Source organism: Mobula hypostoma, chromosome 8, assembly GCF_963921235.1.
Source record: "Mobula hypostoma chromosome 8, sMobHyp1.1, whole genome shotgun sequence".
Lineage (NCBI taxonomy): Eukaryota > Metazoa > Chordata > Chondrichthyes > Myliobatiformes > Myliobatidae > Mobula > Mobula hypostoma.
The window spans coordinates 67732278-67753942 of NC_086104.1; the positions used below are offsets into that span (position 1 = coordinate 67732278).

Genomic DNA, 21665 nt, shown 5'->3' on the forward strand with positions numbered 1-21665 from the left:
ATGTGCTCGTCTTACATTACGGTACATGTCCTGAAAATTAACATACCATTGTATGGATACAAAATTAGCAAACACACTTGTAGCAGCAACTGAGTGGAAAATTGTGAGGTTTATCTCTTTCAGAAGCATGTCAAAGAAAAATAAGTTTAAAACTAAACATTCCCTGAGCAATCTTACAAAATAAATATACATGTCAACCTTCACTGATCCGACTCCGACTACCTGTAATCCGGTTCCTTCAATAATCCGGCACTGATTATGTTTAATGTGATCCTTCTATAATTCGGCATTTTCACTAATCCGGCACTCCTCAGGTCCCAATGGTGCTGGATTAGTGAAGGTCGACCTGTACTTAATTTCAAGTTGAAAAGTTTCTTTGCACTTTCGACGAGAACTTTGCTCCATGGTTTAAATATTCCAATAGAATCCATTAGCTTCATCCAAAATAATGTAAATGTTGGAAAGTCGAAATACAGTAGTAAAGAAAATGCTGGAAATATTCAGCAGGTCAAGCAGCATTCGTCAAAGAGAAACAAAGTTAATATTTCAAGTCAGCGACCCTTCACCAGAACGTTATTCTTCTTCAATTGCTCTTTCCACAAATGCTGCCACTATTTCCAGCATTTTGTTTTCATTTAAAGATACAAAGCTACGAAGTTTTAAACAGCTTTAAATACATTATAAATTATACAGTGTGGCAGAACGGATGAATTCAAGATTTAGAAACAGCCTTGTCCAAAACAAATCATGCCATTCTGCATAAAAGAATGCCATTTACTGTTTATGTAGACCATGAAACAGCATTATTTCCACAATCAGTGATAGTACTCCCAGCAGTAGCACATTATTCATTACGGGTGGGATTCTCAAGTGTTACATTCTTAAAATGTAATCCTTCAAGTACAGCTTCAATGCCACTTTATTTTTTGAAAATATTCAACATACTCTGATAATCATTTCATATTTGTTTACACCTATAGAAAATCATTAAAATTAAATTTTCCTTCATACAGATTTATTTATTGATAGAGATACAGTGCGGAATAGGCTTTCCTGGCCCTTCGACCGCACCGCCTAGCAACTATCGACAATCCGGATTTAACCTTAACCTTATCAAAGGACAAATGACAATGACCAATCAGTCTACCCGGTACGTCTTTGGACTGTGGGAGGAAACCAGAGCACCTGGAGAAAATGCACACATTCTATGGGTAGGATGGACAGAGACTCCTTACAGAGGATGCCGGGATTGAACTCCAAATGCATGAATAATAGCGTTGCGCTAACTACTACATTACCATGGCACCAATAAATGACCACAGAAGGATAATCTGACAAGAATAGAGCAAGACAGCTGGTGGAAGAGCATCCCTTCAACCTAGAAGGATGAAATTCACAACCTTGCATTCCAAACATCAGATGTAAACTGCCACTGACATGCCCAGCACAGATCCTGAGTCATAGCAGCTTCTCACAGCTACCATTGGGAAGGAGGGACAGAAGCCAGAAGTCTCACACCATCAGTTCAAGATGTTCCCCTTCAAATATTTGATACTTGTACTAACTAGCACAACTCTAAATCACTTAAGTTTAGCAACACAAAGACCACTTTGCACAAGAATTGAATTATTCCTCTTCTCATCGTGTCAGCATACCTCAATTCCATTTTGTCCCCCTTGGTTCAATCCCTTCCTACCTACATCCATGATACATTGGATACTTTCAGTTCCCTGGCCCAGACTATCTTACTTTCACTATGGATGCACGGTCCCTGTACACTTTCAGTTCCCTATCCAGAAGTCCTGAAAGCTCTCTGCTGTTTTCTTGACAACAGACCTAACCAGTTTCCTTCCACCACCATCCTCCTCTGTTGGGCAGAACTGGTTCTTATCCTCGACAATTTCACTTTTGACTCCTCCCACTTTCTCCAAATTCAATGTGTCCTCATGGGTACTCGCATGGGCCTTAGCTATGCCTGCCTTTCTGTCAACTACATTGAACAGTCCATTATTGAAGCCTATGCTGGTAACACTCCCCAACCTTTCCTCTGCCAGATTGACAACAGCATTGGTGCTGCTTCCTGCATCCATGTTGAGCTCATCAAATTCATCAACTTTGCCTCAAACTTCCCCTGCCCTCAAATTTACTTGGTCCGTCTTGGACACCTCTCTTCTGAAGAAAGACTGTCTGCTGATATCTTCTACAAACCTTCTGACTGTCACAGTTATCTTGACTGCACCACTTTCCACCCTGTCACTGGTGCGACCTGATGCAGATTGGAGGACCACCTTGATGACTACCTTTGCTCTGTCTGCCATGAAGGTCATGATCTCCCAGTGGCTAGTCATTTCCATTTGATTTTCCATTCTGACGTTTGTCCATGGCCTTATCATGGCAGTAAAGGCAGCCACACTCAGGTTGGAGGAGATGCACCTCACATTCCATTTGGGTCACCTCCAACCTGACAACATGAACATCAACTTCTCCCTCCTCCTGTTTCCACTCCCCACTCTGGTTACCCTCTCACCTTTTCTCTTCACCTCTCTCTGGCTCCCCTCCTCCTTCCCTTTCTCCGAAGGTCCACTATCTTCTCCCATTAAGTTCCTTTGTCTCTACCCCTTCCACCCATCTCCCCCCATCTTCTTACTTCACCCCTCCTCCCCGTCACCTGATCTCACCTATTACCTGCCATATTATATGCCTCCCCCTCCCTCCCACTTCGTTATTCTGGCACCTACCCCATTCCTTTCAAGTCCTGATGAAGGGTCTCGGCCCGAACCATCACACCTGCAGAATTGCCTGTGTTTTTACTCACGTTGTGTTCTTACTTGCAAAAATTGGGTTTAAATTTATCTTTTTTTTAAGTGATTATTGCTTATATGATGCTATGTGCCTGTTAATTAGTTTGGTGAGTATGTCTGTGAGCAAATTTTTTTTTTTTGCATACACATACTTGTGCATATGACAATAAACTAAACTTTGACTTTGTACTAATCGACAAAATGTTCCTTTTCCAGATATTTAATTCAGACTTTGTGTCCGTGATGCTACATCAACTAAGATTTTCATTGCACCTGTGCATCGACATTTCAGGCCGAGACCCTTCATCGGGACAGAAAAGGAAGGGGGCAGATGTTAAAATAAGTTTGGGGGTGGGGGGGGTGAAGAGAAGGAGGAGGACGAGAAGAAGGAGGACGAGCTGGAAGGTGAAGCCAAGTGGGTGGGGGAGGAGTCCTCAAGTAGAAGCTGTGGGGTGACGTGGAAAAGGCAAAGGGCTGGAGAAGAAGAATCTCATAGAAGAGACGAGTGGATCATAGGAGAAAGGGAAGGAGGAGAAGTGCCAGAGGGAGGTGGCGAGAAGAGGTAAGAGGCCAGAATGGGGAAACTTGGGGAAACAAAGTGGGGGGGGGGGGAATTACCAGAAGTTGGAGAAATCGATGTTCATGCCATCATAGATGGAATATGAAGTGTTCCTCTTCCACTCTGTCCTAAACTTTGAAATATGGGAATTTCTTTAAAAGGTTGAAGTTTAGTTACAATTAACAATTGTCTTCTCTCTCAGGCACTACTTCATGGTCCAGGTTTGCAAATTCTGAGGAGGGTATTCAAGCAATGTTTTGCCAAAGGTGGGAAAGAAGGTGTTTGACAAGCGTGTGTGGGTGGGCAGTTTAGGAAGTGGTGTACTCCTTCTGCCATTTGCACTGGTTTAAGTTTCTCACAACAGAACTCAAGGTTTTCATTCCAAGCCAAATGCATCTTCTCCATTTTCAGTGATCAGAGATTCACAATTGTTGAACTTTTCGAAGCTTCATTGAATATTTGTCTGGTTGCCAATCTCTTGCTGAGATGAACCCCAGAATAGCCTGCACACGTGAACATCATGACATGCCCATCAGAGCTGATTAAGGTCAACTCTGGCTTTGATGCTTGAACTGTTAAAAGACGACATATGTTAGCTTGCTTAACCTTCCAGTCTATTGAGGATTATTGCTGAATTTCCAATGCTTTGGGGTGTCCGTTGTAGATAGTCCACATCTCAGCAGTATGCAGATGGCAGAGGCGACTGCCACCTGGCTGAGCAAGAGTTGTGTTTTTTTTTATCATTTCTGTGGTTTTGATTTTCTAATGATCTATTTCTCAGCTGGCAAAAGACTATGCTGGTACACTGAAGCCACTGATGAACTTCATCATTGACATCTGAACACACTGAGAATTGGTTCCCAAAATACTGATAGTCCACATTTTCCAGCATCTACAGTTTCATGTCTCCATACCCTGACCATTACGTATCTCTCACGATGCAATCAATGACAATACATCTGAAAGCACAGCCTAAGATAGTTATGGGGTGTTGCTGTTGGGAATGCCCACTCAAATATGTCCCAACTTTATACTGAGCAGAATTAATCACATGTACTTAGATTTAATATGGATAGCCACTGCATAACAGCTAATACACAGACGAAGTGGATACAAAGTGTCCAAGACAAATGGATGCTAACACAGATGCAGTTGCACAAACACTGCAGTTCCAGTCGGCAAGTGCTCACCCAACAGACTCAGGCACAGATGCCTATGATTGGTGTCTCCTCCTTGCTTTCCCCTACCAGACTTCCCCTCAACTACTATCACCCTGAAAGCTCTTGCCTCTTCAGTGATATTCCTGTCCCTTACACCTCATCCAACTCAGCCTTAGACCCATTTCCTCCAATCCTTGGACTGAGCACTTCTCTCCCTTTGATCCGACGCTCTAGTCTTCATCTACTGCACCTCTGCTCTTCTTTAGTCCTCTCCCTTTTTTCAGTTCAGAGAAAATTCCCATATTCCATTGCTGGGTGGCATTTTCTTTGGACAGCCAGTGTCAATAGTCCCAGATCGGCAGGCCAGAGCTGCAGCAGCTCCGGGATACTGATGCAAGCAATGGGGTGGGGAGGGAGCGCTGGCATAAGTGTACAGCCCTCCTCACCCCTCCCCCACATCATTTTACTTTCTATCTCAGTAAGACTGACTCCTGCAATGCATCAATGGCCTGCATTTATATACCTTCTGCAATAACAAAATACAGCATTGCTAACAAACTTCACAATAACTGTTTTTTCTTTTCACAACACTTGAACGAAAGCTAACTTGGATTCAGCGCAAAAGAGCAATATAATAAAAATATTGCAGCCACCACTTGCCCATTGAGTACGTCTGTTATCTGGGGAGTGGCTTTTATTTTTAAACAACTCCCTTCACACCCACTAAACTCAAAGAGCTTCACAAAGTTTCTTATATTGTTCCATATGACTTGACAAATCAAATGGAACTCACTAAAATGCACTCCAACAGCATTTTTCAGCAACACTGAATGTTTCTCCGACATCAATTTGCCAGAATAACAATAATATTCTATTCAGTTTTAAATGTTAGCACTGGCTTCAGAAGTTAATCAAAATAAACTACCACAAGAGACAGTATTCCAGCCTTTCATAGTCATCTCCCCAGAATGAAAAATTGCAGGTCATGACCTCCTTCTGTTGGAAAGCCAATGTCTCAGATCACTTGTAAAAGAGCTGGATCTTACTGGGCCCAGCCCATGCCTTGCACATCACACTGCATACCAACCCCACAGACAATTATGTGCTGCTGCATGGCTTCTCACACCCTCCTGGCATCGCTGCTGTGGCTGGCCCTGCCGTACAGCAAAGCAGGTTGCAAATGATGATTTGACAACAGGCAGGTGCGAACTGAATTTCCAACTGGTGATATGCAGATTGTCTTTGACAGGTTAATGATCAGAATTCATGTAAATAAAGAAAGAACAAAAAAAACAATTAAACATTGATTAAAATGACAAATTGACTTAAATCACCTTTGTGAAACAAATCAGAACATTATTTTAAAAATTTACAAAGTTCCAAAGTTAAAGTAAATGCATTATCTATATATATCTCACCATGTACAACCCTGAGATTCATTTTCTTTCAATAACCAGAATAGAATCAATGAAAGACCACACTAATAAGGCAGAAAACCAGTTTGCAAAAGACAATAAACTGAGCAAATACAAAAAGAAAAAGAAATAACAATAATAATAAAGTAAGCAGTAAACATGAGAACATGAGATGAAGAGCCCTTGAAAGTGAGTCCACAGACCGTGGGATCAGTTCATGATGGGGTGAGTGAAGTTGAGTGAGGTTATCCCCTCTGCTTTGATGGTTGAGGGGTAAGAACTATTTCTGAACCTGGTGGTGTGAGTCATGAGGTTCCTGTACCTTCTTTCTGATGGCAGCAGCAAGAAGAGAGCATGCCCTGGATAGTGGGAATCCTTGATGTTGGACATTGCTTTCCTCTAACAGTGCTCCATGTAGATATGCTCAATGGTGGGGAGGGCTTTATCTGCGATGGACTGGGCTGTATCCATTACCTTTTGTAGATTTTTTCCATTCAAGGGCATTAGCTGTGATGCAGCCAGTCAATAATACTCTCCACCACACTCCTCTACAAGTTAGTCAAAGTTATAGATGTCATGCCAAATCTTTGCAAATTCCTAAGGAAGTTTCAAAGGTAGATTTCATGTCAGAAATGTATACAATAAACATCCAGAAATTCTTTTCAGTAGAGACGCAGTTATGCTTTCTTTGTAATTGCACTTACATACTGGATCCAGGACAGGTCCTCTGAATGATGATACAGAGGAATTTAAAGTTCTGACCCTCTCCACCTCTGATCCCCTGATGAGGACTGGCTCATGGACCTCTGGTTTCCTCCTCCTGAAGTTAACAACCAGCAACTTGGTCTGGCTGACATTGAGTAAGATATTGCTGCACCATTCAGCCAGATTTTCATTCTCCCTCCTATACACTGATTCATTACCACATTTGGTTTAGCTTACGACAACGAACATGAGTCAGAAAACTTGAATATGACATTGGAGCAGTGCTTAGCCACCCAGTCATAAGGTCAAAGGAAGTGGAGCAGAGTGCTAAGCACACATCCTGTGGTGTACCTGTGCTGATGGAGATTGTGGAAGTGGTGTTATTGCCAATCCGAATCGACTGGGGTCTGCAAGCGAGAAAATTGAGGATCCAATTACACAAGGAGGTATTGAAGCCAAGGTCTTGAAGCTTATTGATTAGTTTTAAAGGAACGATTGCATTGAATGCTGACCTGTAGTCAAGAAAGAGCACTCTGATGTATGCATCTTCGCTGTCCAGATGTTCCAGGATTCAGTGAAGAGCCAATGAAGTGGCATCTGTTGTGGACCTGTGGTGCCAGTAGGGAAATGAGAATACTTCTCAGGCAGGAGTTGATATGCTTCATCACCAACCTCCCAAAGCACTTCATTACCAACCTCCCAAAGCACTTCATTACCATGGATGTTACTGCTACTGCACAACTGTCATGAAGGCAGGTTACCACATTCTTCTTAGGTACCAGTATACTTGAAGCTGCTTGAAAGTGGGTACCTCAGACTGCCAAAGCTAGGGTTAAAGATGTCAGTGAACACATTAGCGAGTTGATCAGCCCAGGTTTTCAGTGTTTGGCCAGGTACCCCACCCAGATTCACTCCCCTGAAGGAAGCTCTCACGTCGGCCTGAGAGACGGAAATCAGGATATCAGGCGCTGTGGGACTTGTGATGGTTCCTCAATGTTTTGACAGTCAAAGTGAGTATACAAGGCACCAAGCTCATCTGGAAATGAAGCCATGTTGTCACTTATGCCACTTGGTTTATAAGAAGTGATAACATTCAAGCATCTTTCGTCAGTTCAAGTTCAGTCCAGAATGCCACTTTGCTCGCGCGATGGCTTTCTGGAGATCATAACTGCAGCTCTTGAAGCATTCTTGGTCACCAGGCTTGAATACCCCTGAACAGGCCCTCAGCAGACTGCGGATCGCATGGCTCAGCCAGGGCTTCTGTTTGGGGAAGACTGAATGATTTTGTGGGCACAGCTGTTTTAATAAAGTCTATTACAATCATGCTGTATTCATTCAGATCCACAGATGAGGCCTTGAACATGGCCCAGTCCACCAAATTGAAGCAATCCTGCAGCAGCTCCTCTGCCTCCCACACCCACATCTTTGTTGTCGTAATCTCTGGACCTTTGCTCTTTAGTCTTTGCCTGTGTGCAGGTAGCAGAAGGACAGCCAAGTGATCAGATTTCCCGGCATTGATGACGCACGGAATGATAGGCATTCTCTTACCTTAAAATAGCAGTGGTCTAGTGTGTTAGGACCTCTGATGCTACAGGTTATATGCCGATGGTATTGGGGCAGTGATTTCTTCAAACAAGCCTAACTGAAATTCCTGAATATGATTTGAAATGCATCGGAGTAGACTATTTCTTGTTTGGAGATAGCATCACGCAGTATCTCAAGTGCCTGATTGCATTCGGCCAACTGTGGTATGTAAACTGCAGTCGGGATCACAGAGGAGAACTCTCTTGGTAAACAGAATGGTCGGCATTTGCTCAGTAGGTGTTCAAGATTGGTGGAACAAGTGTACGAAAAATCTGCCACATCACAGCACCACAGACTGTTTATCATGAAACATGCACCTCCACCTTTTGCCTTTTACAAATTAGCATTTCGGTCCATCCTATGTATCAAGTAGCCTTCGGGTCTGGTCACCATATCTGGCATACTCTGAGTAAGCCACATCTCGGTAAAATGCAGAACACAATTTCTTATTTCTCTTCAATACAGCAATCTTGCCATCGGATCCTCAATGTTGTTCTCAGTGACGACTTCTTACTAAAGGTCAACAAAATGAGCTAGATAGTAGGCATTGGCTACTGAACATCCAGGCATGGAGAATATTCTATCCCTCAGTCCAAAGCACTGCACTCAGTTCCAAGTTCAGAAACAGCTGGAGGTCAGAAGAGCCAATTTATTCATGGCATAATGCAGGCACGAGATATGAAACATATTGATGCATACACTGCAGCTAACTGGCAGTTCTGTCTCCATCAAACACTGGTTTATAGCACATCTTGGTCATCAAGTTAATCCTCTGCCTCCGTGATTCAATGCTCTATTCAGTTTACAATGGCAGACTTCTACTATGGCCCGAAATGTCAATTAAAAGCTATCAATTATTATATAATCAATACCTGCTGACTATTGAGTTAATGACTGACAGTACCTGACCAAAAGCCAATTATAAGAAGGAGTCGCTCCTTTGCAAATTTATTAGAAATACTGACAATGTCAGATGAGATGTCTTTGGTGACTACCATCTGAAATAGTACCGAATGCAGCACTGATTTACAAGACTGATTCTCCAGGCTGTCCCATGGGAAAATCTGAATAAGACTAGTGTAATCAAATCCCTTGAGTTTAGAAGACTGAGATATGATCTCTTTGAGACTTAGAAGAATTTGAGAAAGATGAAGAGTATATGTTGCAAGGCTGTTTGACTTTGCAAGCAATCTGGAATCATGGGACACTGTTTCAGGATAAGGAGATACGCATTTATATCTTAAAAGAGGGGAGATTCCTTTTGTCAGCTTTGTGGATCTCTCACTCAGGGAGATGCAGCTACATATTTATTAAGTTCATGAATAGATGGTGAGGTACAAAAGAAATCAGAGGATGTGGAGTTTGGGTTGGGATGTGGACAAGGCCTGGAATTAGAGATAATGTATTCAGTCTGCAACTGCTTTACTTACATTTGTTTCATGGCTTTCATGCCTAAAAGTGCATTAGATTTACAGCCAAAGCATACATGGGTCAAACTACAAAAATAATTAATTAATTCAAATGCTTATCAACTCCAAATTAAAATAAAAACAAATAAGGATTCAAAATACTCAACAGGAAACATCAACACGACATCAACCGTCCATCTCCCTGAAGTATTTTCATCATCTTCATTATTAATCTGAAATTCTTAAATAAATTCTTTATTTCAGATTACCAGCATGTACAGCATGATGCTTTTGGCTCCCACATTCATCCAACACAAATAATTGCAATTACTCAAGAATATCTAGGAACACAGCAGATGCAGCAATGAATTCCATAAGTCTTCAAGAAAGTACCTGAGGCTTGCACATGAATTTGTGGATCTTTGTTTAAGCAGCGCGTAATGCCACGGTGGACCAAGTAACTGTCATTGCATTTCAAAGCTGCTAACCATTACTGCAGATAATGTACAATGAAAGGTGTGCTCTATCCCTGGTTTATTAATTACTTCCTGAAACTGCATGCCTGTGGAGACCTCTCTCATCACCTAAAAGGTTGACAGAACTCTTACTTTTGCATGAATTGCACAAGGGCATCCTCATGTCTTCCAAAGAAAATTAAACAAATTCATTTTGCATTATACTAACTTCTACCAAATATATTCATATGCAGGATGAGTAGCTGAATAAAAAAATACATCTTGATACATCTTGTTAATGTATTATTTCTGATACAAATGCTGCATTTCCAAGCATCCATGCAGCCAGCCAAGTGTTTCCTATTATCTGAACATTATGCTTGCACAACACAATTAATTTTGGCACAACAAAATGCAAAACAGTATTGTTTTGAATGATTCATACTGATGCACTATTAAGATCCAATCAGTTTACACACTAAAGTAGTAATACATTCCAAACTAACCTTTACTAAAGAGTCATCACCAGGGGAAGCAAGTGATATTTGGTGTGTGAATCGAAGCCAATAGCCATCTCAGTAACAACAGACTTCAAATGTGAAGAAAAAGCATTTCAGGATGGATATTGTATACAATTCTTTGACATTAAATGTACCTTTGAAACCTTTGAAGTGTACCTGTTGAGTTTTTTTTAAAATCATCATGTTTTCAGACAAAGTGACTGGGATATGAAGAATTCCATGTGAAGAAACAAAGAGTATCGTCAATTAGTTGCAAACAACAAACTGTACTTCCAAAACTTTCCTTCACAGTACAATAGAAAAACTTCCAAGTTTTGGATCCCACCTTTGCCCAAATGGGGTACATAAATGGAATGCAATCAAAAGGAACCAGATAAGCTCGGGAGAGATGTGCACATAGGCATACAACAGCACCCTGAGAACAATGAAGCAAATCTGATTTCGTGGGATTCCTGATGCATTTATATACATTTTGTTGTCCAATGGGACTGAATCTCTCAACACAATCTAAAACTATGATGGATGACTTCTGTAGGAGCCATGTATCTATTTTCTGTTTATCTGTATTTTATTTTGTATTGCAGATTTATTATGGGTAATTTGTCACCTGGTTGTGGGCCTGGTAGAAGAGAGTATAGTTACATGTTGGTGCTTTGCCTTTAGTTCAATTTTTAGTTGGTTGGAGCATGGAGCTGAAGGCAGATGGGGATAATATTTTTAGTTGACTGCTTTGCTTAGTTGCTCTCCACTTCGTTTACTGTTTAAATATGTTTAAGAACATTGGCTTAAGTATGTTTGAATACACTTAGACTGATTACTTTGTTATATTGCCAATCTTAGTTTCATTAGTTTTATCGTTATAAGATCATTCGTCTTTGCTGGTTTCTCAATAATGGATCAAGCGCACCTTCTTTGACTTTAGAGTTTTGTTATTTGATGGAGAGCTCATTTTACAGTGTCAACCCCCCCCCACCCCACCCCTGTGAACAGTTTTAGTTTGTTGTACGGTAGCCATTACAGCTTCCTTCCTCAGGAATTGTGCAGCAAGTCCATTTACTACTTAACAAAGATAATCCAACTGTTCGCTGCTATGGTTCCAAGCTCTTTCTGAGATCTACCTAGTGGGCAAGTGAAAAGAAATATTCATAAAATGAATGTGTTCACATATTTTGCTTAACAACTGGCACTTTAATAAATGTTACCTTGATCATCATACTGATATCGTTTTGTCAGTTAGGAACTATTTATCTGAAAAAAAAGAGGTGTCACTCTCGTAGAGCTTGAGTTCAGTTGGGCAGCATGAAACAAGTTAAGGCTCCATTGCCAATGAGCTGGAAGATTTTAATATACCTTCAACAAAACTGGACTAAGCCTTCTAGGATTGCAAGGTAGAACAACATATCACCTCTGCATATGTATCACCTCCAATGCACAACTTCTTCTTTAATGTCAGCAAGACAAAGGAGATTGTTATTGAGAACTTGCACCACTCACATCCCTCTTTCCATCAGCGGCACAGCAGTGGAAACAATGAGCAGTTTCAAACTCCTGGGAGTGCCCATCTCGCACAACCCCTCATGGTCCCAGAACACATCCCTCACAATCAGGAAAGCTTACCGACGCCTCTACTTTGAGGACGCTGAAGAGGGTTGGACTACGTACATCTATACTCATGTCCTTCTGCACGGAAGAGAGCATCCTAACATGCTACATCACTCCATAGTACAGAAATTGCTCATGGACAGTTTGTCCCACTCCTATCAGGGAGGAGGCTATGTAGCATCCACACCAGAACCCCAGAGTCAAAAGCCGTTACCTTCCCCAAGCAGTAAGGCTGAGCAACACCTTCATCCACTAAAACCCACCTCTCCACCACCAGTATCATTTCCTGCCAGTTACCTTATGTGCAGAACCTCCTGTGCTTAATGTCACTTAACGGACACAACATCAAAGTATATCAGCTATCTTATATATTTATATTCATTGTCTTACTTATTATGTCTTTATCTTATTTTTTTTTATGGATCCCAAGTCATAATTATTTCATTTTCCTTTGCACTTGCATTCTGGAAATGACATCAAGTCATATAAACTTGCTGTGAGTGATCATGGGCAAGCTGCTCATAAACCATTCAGTGGAGTCAGTTATTGTTCCAATTCAACCCGAAGGCAGGAGTTTAAACCTGGGCTACTCAGAAAGATCATTGGAAACTTTGCTGGTTGAGTTTATTGTTACAGGAAAGGTCTTTCCAGGTTAATAGGATCCTTTCTAATTCAAAGATGGGTGTGACAGCACAGTAGAATCAATGCCCACGACAACCTGCCATTTCTGAGAAATCCATGGCTGGAATTTTTTCAGTACTCACATCATACTATCATCTCAAAGACACATGCTGTTCACTTCCACTTATAATGACAGACTTACTTTCTGGCAAAGCTTCAGTTATCCAGCTATTCATTTCTTCTTTCTTAATACCTATCATGTTTTGATTATTTGTGGACAGTGAGTCCTGTGTATCTAAATATTTAACAGTAAAGATTTATTGTTGCAGTAGATGTCTAATATGGCATGAAGAAGGAAAGAGCAGGAACCTTGCCATGAATTTTTAATATCATTCATACATATCCTAACAATTCACTGCTGAACATTACAGCTTCCCTCTGTACCATCTTTTGGGATAATGACATTACCAATGTTGTAACTCATACCAAGGTTACAGGAGATAAAGAGCAATTGAATTTCTGCAGTTTTTCAAATAAAAATGAAATACAGTGAATGATGAAATAAGAGTTGTAGTCTGAAATTTAATAAAATGACAAGGAGAGGAGGGATTAATTGTGCTAAGAGCTTTAAGGACATCCCTAATGCCAGTAAATCTCCAACATGGAAGAGCTTTCAGCCTAAGGCAACAGACTAACAATTGCACTATCATTTTTTAATGGTTACTCAATGATTCTCTTTCATAAGCACTTAATCATTTGTTTTTCAAGTTGAAAAGCCCTGTTTCACTGCATGAAAGCTAAACACAAGACGAACATTAGAAAACTGAACTACTATTGGCCTTTCCAGCATCTTACTGATTAATCTCTGCCACCTTCAGTGTGATGCCATCAAACCCAACTTGCTCTCCTCCATACTTACAGCATTCTAAAAGTACTATTCTCGCTGAAGTAGCCGAGTCAGCTGATAAATCACTTCCAAGCACAACTTTCCAATCTGCATCTTTGCCCCTGAACATTTTATTTTAATCCTCGTTCCTCCTCCAACTGTTAACTCATTGTCCTTCATCTCCAAAAAATCTCAAATTGACTTTAAATTGGACCTTCTTCCAAAGACATGCCAGCTAGAGTTAGTAAACTGTGGGCATGCGATGTTATCACCGGAAGCCTGGCCACAGTTGTGCGCTGCCCCCAGCACATCCTCAGACTGTGCTGGTCATTGACACAAACGACGCATTTCACTGGATATTTGAATGTACAATGTGACAACAAAGCTAATCTAATCTTCTATAGATAACGAGCGACATATTTTGAAATCAGTCACTGCCATTTCCAATGGACAGTGACTATTGATTATTCTTCTTCAGTGAAGCTACTTATGAGACCTCTGTGTCAAGAGACTCTGAAATGTTTAAATACAGGAGGAAGCCTTTCAGTCCATTAAACTCCTTGCAGAGCAACCTTTCTAATTCCATTAGCTAATTTGTTTCTTTATTCATCCCAATATCAATCCATCTTTCTCTGCACCTTCAACCCTTTTATCATTTAACCTTTACACATTTCCACCTAAATGCAAAGTGCCTCTTTAATTCTATCTTCTTTTTCTCTTTTTCCCAATTCTAACCTGTTTAAAGCCTACATCTCTAATCTCCTAATTCTTATGGAAAGTCATCACTTTGAACTACTAACTCTTTTATTTGCAAATATTGCTGCCTAAACTGTACACTATTTCCAGCATTTCCTGTTTTTATTTCCCGTTTCATTTCCAGCCTTCTGATGAAGTTTCAAATGAAACAATTAAACTCTTCAAGGTACTGGCAGTACTTCAGCAGCAAATGAAGGTCATGACTGGGATACTGGAAAGGGAAGATAGGTGTTATCATCAAGAAGGAGGCACAGGAGCCTCAGGACTCACACCACCAGGCACAGGAACAGTTATTAACCCTCAACCATCAGACTCTAGAACCAGAGTGGATGTCTTCACTCAACTTTACTTTCCCCATTATTGAACTGTTCCCATAGCCTTTGGGCTCATTTTCAAGGCCTCTTCATCTCATGTTCTCAATATTTATTGGTTATTTATTATCACCTTTACAATCATTCCTTTGAAATACAAGCAATGACAGTTGCTGCACCTAATACTACCACCTTGATGGGCACAAATATAACGGGTGCATGCAGCTGTAAATGCAATTCAGCCTAATTCACACATATTGACACAAGCTTCCAATAAATGTATTCCCTGAGCTTCATCCCTTAGTTTCACCATTTCCTTTAATACATGCTCAACTGTTCAATCACGTTTGATATCCATTCTGGAATCTTCAAATCTTGTATGTACTTTGAAGCTTGAATATGATACCACCATTTTCTATCATCCCATTTTATTACTTTCCCACCTTCTACACAAATGGCCCGTTCTCCTTTGTTTTTTTATTTTAAATACATTTCGGCCCTTCAACTATGGATTCATCATTCATTTTGAAGAATTACTTAAATATCTTAGTAATATAATTCCTCAATATTAAAACCATTGGTGTTATTTCCTCTTATGCTTCCATTTCTGAATAATCCATCACTTTCTCTGGATAATGGAGTGAAACAAGCAACCTGCTCACATTTTAAAGTATCACATTGTTGGTAAAGCAGAGATCTGGGTCATCATCTTGGATGAGAAGCTGACATTTCAGCTGGGCTCTGCATTCATCTTTCGGAGACTAGATGGCATGCATGTTATTTTCTATTTTCAGTTCCTCTTTTGTCCCAGTGTTCACAGTGATTCTGCTCTGCTTCCTCCAGCAAATTATGTGCAACATGCCACTATTGGCCATTATTTGTTCTCTATTTTCATTTCTAAAAGGATCTCTGGTACTGAAAGTATTGGTGTTGAAATGTAATGTGATGTGAATGCAAGCTCAGTTTCAATCATTTAAACACTGTAACATTTTCCTGCAACCTGTATGTAGATTCTTTTAGAAATGACCTATCAGTACTACAGCAGCCATAAAATTTTATTTACAAAGTGTGAAAACTTTACCTCAAGGAAAAAATAACCTTGATTTTATGGAAGCCTAATCGTCTCACCTGCACCGAATCTATTAATCTCTGCATCACAGCCTACCTATTTACATTTTTATGTTTGGAGATGTTTAGCTTGCAAAATATGCATAAGCTTTTCAAAGTGTGCATGAGCCAATTTCACAGTTGCAAAGTTCTTTAAATGGAAAATATGGATGATTTTGAGTTGTTTCAAAGATGAAACACCAGTCTCTGTGAATGCAGTTTATTCATTTCCCTAAATAACCAATTTAAACCAGCTGGCTCCTCCAGCTGGCTATGAGCAGAATTACATCTTAAAAAGACCAAATATATTTATTACATTGAAGAAAAGTATTTTCTACAATGACTGGGATTGCATTTTCAGTGGATTTCTGCAAGCCAAACATATTGCTTCTATAGAAAGTTGGCCTTATGATATAACTAGGCTTAAGAAACTTGTTATCAACTGTGAATACCCAATATACAGATGCAGCAACCCATCTTTTTCTCCAAAGATGAGCTCCATATAGAAGACGCTAACATAAAATCACTTGGACCTGTCACTTCAATTTCTTCAAACTTCCAGCTGTCATACCAATCTAAAATCCACAGTCACAGAGAAACAATCTCTTCTGGATTTCCCTTTATATTGCACAACCTACTGAGTAATAATACAGCAGTCATATATAGTTTCTTCAAATACTGTTTAGTTTCCTAATGTCTATATATTACACAGAAGCAACTTAAATTTTAACACATGAATTGAAGCAGCAGCGATCACAAACCTACCAACTGCAATTCCGTCTCTCTCAAAAGTTTGGTGCTATCATCCATTGGCCGAACACACAATCAGAAGCAAAAATCAATCTGCTGCAGGAACGCAAGCAGCATCTGTGGGGGAGGGGGGGATGGAGGTGTTAACATTTCAGGTTAAAGCACTGTATCAGTACTCGGGTTTTCCAAGATTTGCAGATTGTTTGTTGCTTCAGATTCCAGCATCTGCATACTCTTGTCTCCATACACCTATCCAACTTACTTTTGCAACATTCAGCTTGGAAGGCATTTATAGGATTTATTTACATTGTTGCATATGAGATGAACATCCATGAAAGATGCCAGCAAGTGATCTGTTAGAACCAAATCTGTGTTCACACTGAATTGACTTAATCAGTACTCACACGCAATTGATGCTTCAGTTCCTTTAGTTCAGCACTGTCCTTTGAAGTATCTTCTTTCTGAGCTGCATTAGCCAAGTCATTAAGATCTCCTTCAATTTCCTGCAACCACAGAAGGCTGCCTTCCAGTTCCTGCAGCAAGTTCTGCATTTGTTTCAGTTCACACTCCAGGTGCCCAACTCTCTCACTGACTCTAAGGAAAAGAAGGATAGAAAACACATTAGAAGCAAAGACACTAAAATATGGAATATTTTGCAAATAATTACAAGGCTACAACAAATGCTATTAAGTGGGAAGAAATACGTGCACATATCATCAAGGAATTTTAAGAATTACTTGTGATTCAAGTAGCTAACAAATTGTGCCAGGAAGTAAAACCATTTCTTCATAGTCATTTAAGTACCTGCTTAAATCGTTACATATATAAATAGCCTATCATATTATATCACTTGTCATTTACGCTTGCAACTATATTCCTCTCTCTGACAGTTTCTGGTCAAGTATTTATAGTTTTTTCCTTTATCGTTGCCTATCATCTCCTCTCTAGTCGACCACCAAACTTTTAAATCGATCTGAATTTATCTCATCACCCTTCCAGCTAATTTAGTGCAGAGCACATACACTAATTGAATGCCACACTGTGAGCAGGTTGCATTGCCCTGTTCATGCAGTTCTGGTTGCTACATGAAACAAAACATAGTATCATACATTTTTATTAACATTGCATTTTCTTTCCCACTCATTGATCACTGCAAATTTTAAGAATTCTTCAAGTACACAGAAGTCAAGTATGTTCACTTGGAAGAACTTAGTGCGTTATCTAAAGATAATAATGTATCACTCAACATTGCCAACCTTATCTCATCTTCCATTGAACCGCACCCCCACCACTGAACATCAGATTATCACTTGGCAACTGGCCTCATTTCCTCAAAGAAATTCTCTTTATAGACACGAAGACTGCACACCCAACTCCTATTTCCTCTCAAAGATCTACAAGCAGGTTTGCCTTGCCATTCTTCATCTCCTTGTTCACTAATTTCCCATTGTATCCATGACACCACTGATACCTACAGCCAAACTGACAAATTCCAGTTGCTTAGACATTTAAGCCCCCCCACTGCCCCATCTCACAAAAAGATGGTCCAAAGGCTCTTCACTTCTTCCTTCTGCAGATGTCCAACTAAACCCCTTCCATTACTGCTCAACTTCCATTTCATTGAACACATAACAGCTTCCTCAATTTCATTTGCTTTCTCTATTGGATAATTAGCGATGGGGAACTTGCAATGGCCTAGGAAATATAAATTTTTTCAGTGGATATATAGAACAGACTCCTCCCCCACTCATTAATCATTGTTTGCCCCTGCCCCACTGCTCACACACACTCGATTACATTGGAGCTGCTTCCTGTTATTTGAACAGGACTCACAGATCTCATCAGCTTTGCGACCACCTTCCATCCTTGGATTGAATGGTGAAGAAAGCTTGATGGGCTTTGGGCCTCTTCCTGCTCCTCTGCATGGACGATGGGCCTCTCCTTGCTCCTCTTGATGGACGATGGGCCTCTTCCTGCTCCTCTTGATGGACGATGAACCTCTTCCTGCTCCTCTTGTTGGACGATGGGCCTCTTCTTGCTCTTCTTGATAGACGATGGGCCTCTTCCTGCTCCTCTTGATGGACCATGGGCCTCTTCCTGCTCCTCTTGATGGACCATGGGCCTCTTCCTGCTCCTCTTTTGTTATGCTTCAGTTGCTTCCTGTACTTCTGACCTCGAGTAAGCAGCTCTTAGTTTTCCATTTGAGCACACTGCAGTGCTTGAGACACAGTATTCAGTTAATTTTTGATAAATATACTGTACCTCTCTTCTCCTCTCCCCATTAACTGAAGTTTGTTTCTTTTCCTGTTTGGTTTTTAAAAATAAAAGTTTGTTTGGAGAATTTCAAACACTATCTATCACAGATATTCAATATATTATCTCAAGCCCTTCCCTCCTCTGGACCATAAATCTTCTCTCACTTCTGAGTTCTAATGAAGGGTCCTTGATCAAAAACATTTACTTTCTCCCTGCTGATGCTGCTCGGCTACCAAGGGCTTTCAGGATGTTTTATTTGTTTCAATAAAGAGTTTAACTAGATCGGCAAGGGGTAGAACTCAAGAGAGTCAAGTCAGGAAGTCAATGAGAAGGCAAGTGTACATGCAGTGACAAAGCATAAACCTACCAATCAGGATAGCCATATTCATAGTGAAGGGGCAGACAAGACCACAGCTTTAAATTGCATACATTTCAATGCATACCGGTAAGGTAAACTAACTTATGGCATGAATTGTCTCTACGAACTGGGCCATAATGTCCCGGGATACCAATGCTTTACATATGACAGAGGAACAAGTAAGAGTGAAGGGCCCTGTGATGTCCCTCCTCTTACCCTTTTTGATAAGGGAGGAGGACATGACAGCACTGCTTGGAGAGATATTCGGGAGGAATCGTCTAATAATGCCATTTGGGTAGAACTTACAAATAAGAAGGGCCTTTATCGTATCATAGAACACACCACTACCCCATCATCAGCGGAAACTTGAGGTACAGATGTGTCAATAAATTCCACACTGTCGTGAGAACAGTAAGGTACAGCCAGTGGGAGATTTCACTTTTCTTGGTGTTGACTGGGCCATCCAGATGGGGCCCTGGATGGGCTGGAATTTGTGTGGTGCATTCAAGACAGTTTCCCCATGCAATATATAGAGGAACTTGGAAAGAGGCAATACTGGATTCCTCTTAGGGATCAAGCTGAGCCAAGCAATTGAAGTACCAGTTGAGGAGCATATTGGGTCCAGTAACCACAGTTCTTTTAGTTTTAAAGTAGTTATGGAAAAAGATAGAACAAGTTCACAGGTGAAACTTCCTGAAGCCTATCAAGGGTAAAGCCCTCTCAACCACTGAGCACATCTACATGAAACATTGCTATAGGAAAGCAGCATCCATGATCAAAGATTCTCACCACCCAGGCCATGCGCTTTTCTTGCTGCTGCCATTAGGCAGAAGGTACAGGTGTCTCAGGACTCGCACACCAGCTTCAAGAACAGTTACTACCCCTCAACCATCAGGCTTTTGAACAAAATCAGATAACTTCACTCCATTAAGGACTCTTATCTAGTGATTTCATGTCCATTATTTATTGTTGTTTATTTATATTTGCATTTGCAGTCCATTGATTCCGCTTACAGTTACTGTTCTATATATTTGTTAAATATGACCGCAGAAAAGGAATCTCAGGGTTGCATGTGGTGTACTCTGATAAATTTTACTTGGATTTTTTAACTGAAGCAGGGCCATGTTTGAAGGCACAAACCCAGGTCATCTTTAGGGAGTGGTGCCTGAGAAAGGCAGTGCTCATTATTAAGGTCCTCCAGCACCCAGGGCATGCCCTTTTTTCACTGTTACCATCAGGTAGGAGGTACAGAAGCCTGAAGGCACACACTCAGTGACTCAGGAACAGCTTCTTCCCCTCTGCCATCTGATTCCTAAATGGACATTGAAGCTTTGGACACAACCTTACTTTTTTTAATATACAGTATTTCTGTTTTTGCACATTCTTTTAAATCTATTCAATATACATAATTGATTTACTTGTTTATTTATTATGTTTTATTTTATTATTATTTTTTTCTCTCTCTGCTAGATTATGTATTGCATTGAACTGCTGCTGCTAAGTTAACAGATTTCATGTCACATGCCAGTGATAATAAACCTGATTCTGATAAGTAGGAGTCAGATCAAAAATCCTGGGGCAGCATCTTCCCATCAAGGTGAAGGGTAGACATACCAAATTCAGACATACCTATCTGACCAGAGATCTCAAGGTTCGAGTAAGCAAAAAGAAATAAGAGTACATCACATTTAGGCAGCTGGATACAAATGAATCCCTCAATAAATATAAAAAATTAAGACCAGACTTTAGAGGAAATCAGCAAGACAAAATGAAGATGTGAGAAAGATTTGACAGGCATGTTAAAGGTACTCCCAGAAAGTTCTTCAGCTGTATTAACAGTAAAAAGTGACTTAGTCCTCTTAAAGATCATCAGGGCTCTCTGTGGGTAGACCTGCAGGAGATAACTGAGGCTATTGTCTTATCTTTCCGTGGTGTTTACAATTAAGAATATCATGCATGCCAAAGATTAATAAGTATTGAGGTTTTGGATCATATGTATATTATGAGGAAGGACGTATTTACAACCTTGAAGTGCATTAGGGTGGACAAATCCCCAGGTGCACTCCCAGACCATATAGGAGGGCAGGGAAGAAATCAGGGGGTGATGAAGAGATTTTTGCTTCATTGTTGGCTGATGGTGAAGTTCCAGATGACTAGAGGGTGGCTAATGTTGTTTCCATTATTCAAAAAAGGGTAAGCAAGGACAGGCCCAGGATCTACAGGGCCGTGAAACCTGACTTCAGTTGTAAAGAATTTACTGGAGCGAATTCCAAAGGACAAAAGTCTGCCATCACATGGATAGTCAAGATCTAAAAGAATCGTCAGCATGGCTTCATGCTTGGGAGTCTAGTAAATCTTTGGCAGTTTTTCAAAGTAGTAAACTAAGGGGAAGAGATGAATGATGTATGG

At 40.5% G+C, this 21665-nt stretch overlaps 1 protein-coding gene across 7 annotated transcripts in view; it reads right to left on the minus strand.

Moving 5' to 3' along the window:
- Positions 1-21665, minus strand: part of LOC134350601 (utrophin-like) — a 537041-nt gene that overhangs the window by 234704 nt on the left and 280672 nt on the right. For all 7 annotated transcript variants that reach the window (XM_063056033.1, XM_063056035.1, XM_063056034.1 and 4 more), the window contains one exon: positions 17047-17236. In XM_063056033.1, coding sequence (XP_062912103.1) covers positions 17047-17236 — 190 coding nt within the window. The remainder of the gene's footprint in view (positions 1-17046; positions 17237-21665) is intronic.